Source organism: Enoplosus armatus, chromosome 16 (assembly GCF_043641665.1).
Source record: "Enoplosus armatus isolate fEnoArm2 chromosome 16, fEnoArm2.hap1, whole genome shotgun sequence".
Lineage (NCBI taxonomy): Eukaryota > Metazoa > Chordata > Actinopteri > Centrarchiformes > Enoplosidae > Enoplosus > Enoplosus armatus.
The window spans coordinates 14,485,097-14,495,266 of record NC_092195.1 but is presented as its reverse complement, the minus strand read 5'-3'; the positions used below and the strand labels follow the sequence as shown (position 1 = coordinate 14,495,266).

The following is a 10,170-nucleotide window of genomic DNA, read 5'->3' as shown; positions in this document are numbered from 1 at the left end:
TTCAGTTTTGTGATAGCAGTCATTGTATGATGCTTGTACTTGTATTTGTGTGTTTTGTGTGATTCGTTTAGTTATTTTTAGACAATCACAAAATAAGATGCAAGCATTGTAAATGGCAGACTGGCGGACATTTTGTGATGTGTACAGTTTGTCAAAAAACTTCTTCCACTCGTTAAAAGTTTGTAATTATGATTCTTAAGTCATGAAAAATGCTGTTGGTTTTTACTTTTTTGTTTTATATTTGTTTTTTTGTTTGTTTGTTTTTTTAATAAAAAGCACTACATAATTGTGAATACACTTTATGTTGTCATGCTTTTAAAATTTCTTACATAGCTCACAAAAAATGTCGCTACATGAACAACTTGTGTGTTGGTTGTGATTGTATTTCCAGTAGGTGAAGAGACAAATAGCCTGATAATCATGCTGCATTTTCATATAGTTTTCACTTCGACTGCTATTGCTGAGAAAGTTGGAGACGTGGAAAGTATGTCAGAGAGGTTAATCTATTACAGCAGCTCTGAAGCTCCTAATGTAATGCGCCCAAAATGAATTTCTCTGCATATTATATGTTGCAGCAGAAATACCTTTTCAGACACTTACAATTTATTTGATGATGAATGGATAATTTAGCTGTTAGAGCCTCTGTATCAGTGCCAAATACCAGAAGGAAGATGTTGAAGCAGAGTGAAGTTATCTTTTCATGGTGATTGCTACTGTGTTACTACTCCTCTGAAAGTTCATGGCTGTATTATCAGAAATGAAAACCTAATCTCCACGATGATAAATGAGTAAACCTCCCCCTCCACAATCACCCTGCTCCCTTCACTGCTCCAGTTTGAACATGGAAAAGAAAAACTTAGCTACTTTTCAGATGGCACAAGCAATAGAAATACTTAAATTATCATATTCTCATTCAGACCACAGTCAACAACAAACATGAATTTAAAATACTGATTCAAGTGAGCCATCTCGTTGGCGCCTACGGTCATTAGAAAACTCGCGATATTACGGAGGTTAGATATTAATGAGGTCAATGACATGCAACCATGAATGTTGATCCTCTCAGCACTAATGTAAAGGCCACATACATTACTTTTGCTATTTTCCAACAAATGTTTACTCACGATAGTTTTCGTCAGCGAAAGGAAAAGCTCCAAGCACCTGGCCAGAAGTCTCGCGATGACCCCACGGGTTGGACTGAAAGTTGGTTACCATAGTAACGCCAATGACGCCCAGGGGTTAATTTAGCTAGCAGTGCAGCGGCGTTAGCTCATTTATGTGATGATTTAACTAGCTATATTTCGACTTTAAGACACAACAATGTCTAGAGAAAGAAAGAGACAAAAAGAGAGAACAGACAAGGCAAATGCTGAAGATGAAGCCTCGAAAAATACAGGTTAGATGATTCTTTCATCAGCAGGTCGGAAGTTAGCTAGCCGGCCTCTTGATTGGGACTGTTTACAGCTAGCTTAAGATAACTGTCATTAATGAGACAACTTGCTATTAATCTGTAAATTATAAGACGTAGGCTTTTAATAATAATATAATAGTACAAAAATAGCATTGTATTATTATTTGTATAGCAGCAAAATGTACAGTATCATCTGTATTGGAGTAAAAAGTACAATACTTCCCTTTGAAATGGAGTGATGCAGATTGATAGTAGCATAAAATATCAATTTTACTTAAGTACAAATATTTCAAAATTGTGCTGGGCAGATGTTAGGGAAACATGAACACACTGGATTGTAGCATTTAAAGAATCTTAACAGATGTCAGGAAGGAAATACCGCTTTCAATCACTCTCTATGTTGTCCCAAGTTTGATCTTAAGTATGACATGGTAACTCACTTTTGTACTTTAACTGCCCAAGTGGGGTGAGATGCTCAGTGGGTATAAACTCTGGCCTCTGTTGTTTTTAGGACAGACTCCAAATGACAAACTGGCTGCTCAGTCCTTTGGTAAGTAACATTATCGTGCTGTCTTTGATAACACATCAGAGTTGTATTCTCAATGCTTTAAACCCACTATCCCACAGATGAATATCAGTGCTCAGGCAATGTAGAGATTGACTTCCTTGGGCTCTGTGCTCTTCTGGACATGAAAGATATCCCAGTCGTCAGCACCAAGCAACAAGCCACTTCCACCACTGAAACTGAAGGAGGGCACACAGGTAAACAATCTTAACAGCTTTGCACGGACAAAGGCAGACACATACTAAGATACTGTTGTATCCTATATAAGATACTTGTATACTTGTATATACAGGACCTGTTTGTTGACTGCAGCTGAACTCTTTAACTGATGTAAGAGGACGTTAGTTGAATCAACATTGATATTATTCTGTATTCATTCTAGTTTTGTAAGTATTGTACCTCTGATCTAATTTTTGATTTTCACATATTATTATCATAATTGCACCTTCAGAGGACAGCCAGTCACAGGTAAATACAGCACCTTTCTGGTCTAAGCCATGCCTCCAGGTGGACCTGGAGACTGATGACCCCCTCAGCGCCAAGAACCTGAAGGTTTCTGGTAAAAACAAAACACAGCAGAGAAATATTTACAGCCATATTTGTCTCTGGTTTGAAATTTTCTCTGTTTACATTCTCATTTGACATTCTGCATTAGCTACAACCAACATGTTAATGTCATTCAGTATTTCTGCTGGATGTGGGACAAAACATAATATAGCCTGTCTTAAATATACACAGGGTGGAAGGTAGATGAGCAGATTGCCAGAGTGCTACAGAAGATGCTTCTCTCTTTGAGCAAGCTACAGAGCCTTCAGTGAGTAATGAGCGGATGGAGAGCGGTGCACTCTTGTTGCAGCTGTCACTGTTTTGTTCTCGTTTTGTTTGTGTAATCTTGTCCACTGTGTTGCAGGTTCTGGCAGGCGGGACTGACAGATCGAATGGTAATCTCCCTCATGAACACAATATCGCTGTGCTCTAACCTCAGGTGAATGGATGCTACTGTCATTCACACTTCTTTGCTTTGTAGCTCCCTGCATCACAGTGGGTCTAATTCAATCTGGGCTGAAGAATGGGAAACTAAATTTGAGTTCAAGTAGGAAAATGTTGAAGAGTTGCAGAGAAAATGACACCACAGTATGTTGAACATCATTAGTCAAACACTGAGGGTTACTGATCCCTCCCCTCCTCTTTGCTTTCTGTTAGTGCTGTGACATTGGAGGACAACCCTCTTCCAGAGCAGAGCTACCACCTTCTTCTCTCTGGAGACAGCGCGTGAGTCACCAAGCAGTTGCATAGCTCACATTGTAGTGCAGAACTTGTTCAAATAAACCTTGATTTGCATTCACACACTCCACAAACATGCCTGATTCATGTTGTGTGTTTCTTTGGTCAAGCCTCACTCACTTGTCCCTGCGAAATAACCGGATAGGAGACGAGGACGCTCGTCTAATCGGGTCTGCTCTCTCAACGACCAGATCTGCCAACAAGAACCTCATGTCACTCAACCTGGCATTCAATTCTATTGGTGATGCTGGTGCTACACATATCGCACAGGTATAATGCAGAACTGACTCCATATCCCCCCCTATATGTTTCCCTCATGTCCACTGAGGTGTCCTGTTTTTTCTCTCAGGGCCTGCGGTTGAATCGAGCGTTGCTCTTTCTCTCACTGTCCAACAACCAGATTGGAGACTCAGGAGCTGCTCATCTGGCTGCGGTATCCATTTACATTAAAGGCTTTAACCTGGGAGATAATGCATTTAAATCTGTGGTTAAATTGTTTTAAATTATATTCTGCTGATTGCATTATATTATGGAATCTAATAAGCCACTTCCACTTTCAGATACTTGGTGAGTTTGCTCTAACTCATGAAGAAGTTGTGGAGAGGAGGAAGCTGCTTCTGGAAAGACAGCAGCCTGTAAGTGCAGCAAATGTCTAACATTAATATCCACCTCTTCCTTAAAATTAATCCTAATCCTAAACATCAAAGTGTCCTGTTCAAGAAGTAGTAACGACTGACTAACATTACTGTAACTAAGGTAACTAAGTATAGACGTTCAAGGACATGTATGATTCTAATAAACCCTTTTAAACACATTTTGGATCCTGTCGCTGTATTTCTGCAGCCATCATTCAGGGTTTATTCTGACCAATCGTCTGTTGACCAACTTCCATCAGTGCCCAGCAGCAAAGGGGAGAACAAAGGCACCTCCAAAAAAAAGGTCATGTTCCAAAAGAAATTGCGTAGAATGGACAGCAAAAGTGAAACTATGGTGTTACTGCAATGCCATCTGTGTTTGATAAATCTTGTGGCAAGTAATCTTGAGATCTTTTAAATTACAGGAAGCATCTAAAAAAGACGAGAAACCAGCTGCCAACAAGGAGAACCCAAAGTCTAACAAGAAATGTAATTGCTCCTGTTACAGATAAACACTTGTTCTTTTATCTTCTGACAGCAGGGGGGTGTTTATCTTTTCATTGATGTCTCTTTAAATTTCTCCTAGCTACTGATCTAAAGGTGCCTCAAAGTAAAGGTGGCAAGCCGGGCAGCAAAGAGAAGCAACTATCTGCGCAGGAGGTACCAGAAACATGCTTTTGTATGGATGTAAACATGCATAGTGCAGTATATTTCTTTTAATAATTTAGTTTCTTTGACTTTGTTTTTTCTGTAGGATAAATCAAGTTCTGCCTTGAGTGAGGTTTGTTTTATGCAATTATATGTTGAGCAAAAATTTGATGAATATGATGTGAACATAAAGCTGTCAGGAACTTGTTTATATCTCTCCTCCACCTGCAGGTAGAGGCGGTGGAGATAGTGAACCGCCTGCTGGACCAGTCGGTGCAGCACAGGGACGGTGAGCTTATTATGCCCGGAAACACGACTCTCACCTCCCTCAACCTGGCAGGTCAGTAACTTCATCTCAGCTTGACAGAAAAATCAAATCCGGAGACCTTTCACATTTTCTATTTCCAGCCCAACTAAAGTTAAGTTTGATAGCAGGAATATTTTCAACTGTCACTCATATTGAACATCAATTTTGTTATGAGTTCTTCAGAATCAATGTGCAAAGACCCTTCTGCGGAGATGGGGTTGTTTTTAGGTCACTTGTCATTTGTTTAGGAAAAAAGATACATAAATAAAACATGGGAGGTTTATTATTTACAGGTCACATTAGATTCATGAAATCACTGTTTATTAGTTTTGTTGTGTACAAGCTGATCGCTAATTAGCAGCTACTTCCCCAGGGCTCTGCACAAAATGAAAAATGAAGCCTTATAAGGACTATATAAGGACTAAAATGGTTATGTTGTGTGTGTGTGTGTGTGTGTGTGTGTGTGTGTGTGTGTGTGTTTGTGTTTGTGTAGGAAACAGAATCACGGAGAAGTTGCTGCCTCTTTTCCTGACATTACTAGAGAAGCAGGGCGAGGGAGGAAGCCTGCTGCGTCTCTGTCTGCAGGTGTGCTTCACTCACAGCCAGCCAACACAGCCAACCCGTTAAAGACAGAAACATTATTTACAGCTACGTCCATACATTTGTGCACTTTTAATTGGTTTCACATTTTTGGAAGTCAGTATAACTTGGGCCTTATTTCAAATAGCTTTGGCCATTATTCCTGTTGCTTCTACTACTTTCATTTATTAGTTTAGGCTCTCAGTGTATCAGTGACTTACTATGAATACACCACCTTTTGATTAAATCCAGTATTAACAGTTGCAGAGGAATATGATGATTTCTGATGTCTCTTTCAGAGAAACTGTTTCCCACCAGAGTGTGAGTGCTATGTGAAGATAAAGGAACTGATGACACGGAGAGATCCACTTGAAAAAAACAGCTCTGAGCAGACAGAAGAGGAGGGATAGGGGGCATAGTCTACTTCTATAGACATATACTGTACACTTTTAATTTGGCATACAACAATAAAAACACAAACATATATTTTGTCCACTGTGGTGGGTTTGTAACACATGAGATGAACAAATGGAAACAGTAACAGCCTTGTGGTACATAAAAAAGTAGGAGGACAGCGTGGCACATAAAAAAACAGATCCATCCAGATACAGATCCATTTTACTGCTTTGATTTTCTCACGGTCAGAATTTACACCAAGTACAAAGACTGAGAGCAGCCAAATACCGAGTACTCAATCTAGATGAACCATTGCTATCATATCTCACTGTTGTCAGCTAGTGTGACAGGTAACAGTCACTGATTTATCTACCACAGACTTTACCAGTTTTTGACATTAGTTTTAAGCATGTGTGTGTCAGTTATTTTTTTTCTCATGAAATTCCCTCTTCCTTGCTAAGCTGCAGTGAAGGAATTGTAGCACAAAGAGAGATTTTCATACTAATAAGACCATGACTTGATTTAGGATTGTCATAACAAAATGTGGGAGTGTATTTTAAAATTATAATATTCTATATTCCAAATGTAATTTCTTGCACTTTTCAAGAGAAAGATGTTGCATATTTTTTATTTTTGTCAAAATAGTAATTGTCGTGGTGGATATTTGTAAATTTGTTGATAAAATATATGAAAGTTTGCATGGCGGGGGGAGCAGGGTGGAGTTTGGACCTCACCAATATGGCCGACATGTCGTGTGAAATTCGTCACGTCCGGCTCGTGCCCAAAGGAACAACCGATATGAACCCCTCGCTTCCGGTAATGCCTCCTTTTCGGCAGCGGCTATTTCCTCGCCAACATGCCAGTGAGTATCCAGAGGCCATCAGAAAATGACATTCTTACAATTTAATCGTGTGTCAGAGAGACGCCAAGCGGCTCAATGTTTACGTAAGAAATTAGCGATTCGACTGGTGTCAATTTTAGATGCTTTCGATGAGTTTTGGTCCCAGTTTTACACAAATAATTGTGCACTTTCGAGCGCATTGCCAGCGCATTGTGACACAAGATGGCGGCGCACACACCGCAAACATGGAGCCAGTTTAACGGAGGCTCTTAATGGGCTGATAACCCAGAAAACCTAACAATAACGGCCGCGATTTCCTCTTTATTTATGTTTTTAGGTTGATGATTTGGTTACTTTACCACTGATTCCTAGTTATCTGAAGAATCACCCGCGATTGCTGAAAATGCGTCGCTTGTGTTACCTAATCCAAGACATGTAGGCCAGCCGAGGAGCCTCCGTGTACAAACGTAGCAGTCGTGTAGCAGAACTAAACAATGCAACAGTTAATTGATGTGTTTTTAAATAAAGTATTATATTTAGATGACCACGATCCAACGTGTTATCTTTTCTCATGGATAGCCCGTGCGTTAAGTGTAATTACTTTTAACTGGCCCAACACTGAGATGACATTTTTCTGATTAAGTTAGATTCACTAACCTCATGTTCATTTCCTCCCCCATTTTTTTTTTTTTTTAATGCAGCTCGCAAAAGACTTGTTGCACCCATCCCCTGAGGAGGAGAAGAGGAGGCACAAGAAGAAGCGTCTTGTTCAGAGTCCCAACTCTTACTTTATGGATGTGAAATGTCCAGGTACAGTTTGTCTGTAGTAAATATTAGATCCAATATAATGTTTTGGCAGCAGCAGAAATCAAAAGAACGGGATGAAAATGCAGCATTAAAACATTAAAATTTCAAATGCTACAACTTTGCATGACAGCCAATCAGGGCCCTGTTCAGAGCCACTTTACTGCTTTGTGCTCATGATCAGAGCTTATGCCAGGGACAAACATTGAGAACAGAGAATATAAGACCTGGGGGTGAAAAAAGAGATAATTTGTGCATGAATTGTTTGTATGTGATACATTTTGAAGTTGTTGGCCGCACTGCCAAGTGACTGGACGTTCTCTATCGTGGTCTTCCAATCTCATTCCAGTGCCAGATCGACCTCAGTTTGCAGAAGGGTTGAGCTAGACCACTGGCTCCCCCCTTTCGAAGACTGAGAACAAACATCAACTTGCTGGTGGCATAGCAGTGTTGTGTAGCTTGTTTAATCCCCATGAGTTAGTTTAGCCTGATGTTGCATTAGTGTCACTCCTTTCCTTGCACAATAAATGCAAAGTAAGTTGGTAGTGGGAAGACAGTTTTTCTACATGACAGCTTACCTCATCAGACACACATCACTACTGTCATTTGGCACAATTGGTATTTATTCACCTGTCTTTTCCAGGATGCTACAAGATCACGACAGTGTTCAGCCATGCTCAGACAGTCGTGCTGTGTGTGGGCTGTTCAACAGTCCTGTGTCAGCCCACTGGAGGCAAAGCCCGTCTCACAGAGGGTCAGTATTAATCCACAATATACACATTATCACTTTAACTGTGGTTCCATAACAAGGGTCTCTTATTAACATACAGGGTTGTAGTTAAGTTTATTTCTGCAGCCAAATATCAGTCAGGCCACATGCTTTTTTCATGGTATAAGTTTGATAGGAACCCAAAATTTATATTGACCAATTTGTGCAGTATTAATTGTATTTTAAGTTTTTGGTTTTTCCATACCGGACCAACAATTCTCTGCACTAGACTAAATAATAAATAACTGGTGTTTGAGGACCATCATTGTATTGTACAGAGTACTTTTTCACTGAGCTTTCAAGAATTGGTTGAAAATTGAATGCAGTTTGGTAGTATATTTTTTTTGCCTTATTTAGGCAAATAGGACTGACATTTAAAGCCTGAATTTACTGTTACATGTATTGAGCTGGTTGCTGTGTGAAAACCTTTTCTCTTGCACTAGCCTCACGCTAGCATTGCAGTAAATGGTGACAAATGTTTGATTCAATATACTTTTTTTATAGCAGTGGGAGAAAACAGGATGAATCAGGACCCTGTTCAGAGCCATTTTACTGCTTGGTGCTCATGATCAGAACTCACACCAGGGACAAAGATTGACAACAGAGAATATAAGTCAATTAACCAACAATGTATTTCTTCTCAGCCATTTATCCAACAGCCTGAATGCACCTTATTTTTGGCATTTGGCTGGTGCATCAGACCTGGGGAAAAAAAAGAGAACTTGAGCATGAATTGTTTGTATGCGATACATTTCGAGGTTGCTGGCCGCACTGCCAAGTGACTGGACTTCCTCTATCGTGGTCTTCCAATCTCATTCCAGTGCTAGATCGACCTCAGTTTGCAGAAGGGTTGAGCTAGACCACTGGCTCCCCCCTTTCGAAGGCTGAGAACAAACATCTACTGTGTAGTGCAGCTGTGACTGCTGGTGGCATAGTAGCATTGTGTAGCTTGTTTAATCCCTATAATTTAAATTAGTTAGTTTTGCTGTCAAAGATTCCACTTTTACACCTGGTCTTACATTAGTGTCACTCCTTTCCTTGCACAATAAATGTAAAGTAAGTTGGTATTGAGAAGAGATGTTGACCTAATCAGTCACATGATGGAAAACGATTACTCTTGTATCAGCACTGTGTAGGACAATGGCAGTGTGCACCGCCTGCAGTATTTCTGTACTGTAAGGCTTCTCTTTTGTCAGCATCAGTCTGACTGTTATTGTCTCCTCTGGCAGGGTGCTCATTCAGGAGGAAGCAGCACTAGCTGTTCTCCCCGGAGCTGAAGGGGAGAGGAGGGGATGGACCGGTTGATATCAGCGTCTTCTGCCTCCGAGACGGCGGCAGACCCAGCGGTCTGATCTGAGACAAGACCTGAAGACTGACTGGACAGCTCATGGATTTCCACTGTTCATGTCGACAGATCGGTTGTTGCTGTAACTCCACCCTCCAACCCTGTCTCTCTTAATAAAATATTGTTTTGGCTAAAGGAATGGTTAATGTGTGGTTATTCATATTTTTTAAGGAACTGATTGTGCAAGGATCATATATCAGACATTTAATACAAAGACAGTAGTCTTATAATTTTTTATTAGAAAGCACTACAGGTTATCTTCATAATTATGTAAGGTTACATTTTTATATTACAATACCAAACTATTCAACTGTATGCAGTTATTACATACATAATCATAAAGGGACAGCTACTCACTGACACAGGAGTGATGACAGTTGTCCAAAACTGTCCAGGGTAATTTTTTTTGGGGTGGAGTTAATGTATTAGGTCTAAAGATTTATTATCAATTAATCTGATTATTCATTAATCAGTTGTCAGATTGTCTATAAAACTGAAAATGCCCATCAAAATATCCTAAAGCACAAGCTGTTTTATCTGACCAACAGTTCAAAAGCCCAAAATATTGTATTTACTATAATGTAAG

At 39.9% G+C, this 10,170-nt stretch overlaps 2 protein-coding genes and 2 non-coding genes across 4 annotated transcripts; all 4 read left to right on the top strand.

Moving 5' to 3' along the window:
- Positions 1 to 1,320: 1,320 nt before the first annotated feature.
- On the top strand, positions 1,321 to 5,839 carry lrrc71 (leucine rich repeat containing 71). The gene is made up of 17 exons (XM_070922161.1): positions 1,321 to 1,396; positions 1,923 to 1,961; positions 2,039 to 2,173; positions 2,428 to 2,535; positions 2,715 to 2,790; positions 2,887 to 2,961; positions 3,180 to 3,248; positions 3,371 to 3,530; positions 3,610 to 3,693; positions 3,821 to 3,895; positions 4,104 to 4,199; positions 4,321 to 4,384; positions 4,482 to 4,555; positions 4,650 to 4,676; positions 4,775 to 4,883; positions 5,344 to 5,435; positions 5,729 to 5,839. Exons 1-17 carry the CDS (start codon positions 1,321 to 1,323, stop codon positions 5,837 to 5,839), a joined length of 1,470 nt encoding a protein of 489 aa, XP_070778262.1.
- An 814-nt stretch (positions 5,840 to 6,653) lies between these two features.
- rps27.1 (ribosomal protein S27, isoform 1) lies at positions 6,654 to 9,719 on the top strand. The gene is made up of 4 exons (XM_070921246.1): positions 6,654 to 6,687; positions 7,368 to 7,476; positions 8,114 to 8,224; positions 9,469 to 9,719. The coding sequence occupies exons 1-4, from the start codon at positions 6,682 to 6,684 to the stop codon at positions 9,495 to 9,497; spliced, it is 255 nt and encodes an 84-aa protein (XP_070777347.1). The 5' UTR covers positions 6,654 to 6,681; the 3' UTR covers positions 9,498 to 9,719.
- Positions 7,765 to 7,894, top strand: LOC139299497 (small nucleolar RNA SNORA35). Its single transcript, XR_011598785.1, has one exon. It is a non-coding gene; the product is annotated as a small nucleolar RNA SNORA35 (small nucleolar RNA).
- LOC139299498 (small nucleolar RNA SNORA35) lies at positions 9,006 to 9,135 on the top strand. The gene has a single exon (XR_011598786.1). It is a non-coding gene; the product is annotated as a small nucleolar RNA SNORA35 (small nucleolar RNA).
- Positions 9,720 to 10,170: the final 451 nt, after the last annotated feature.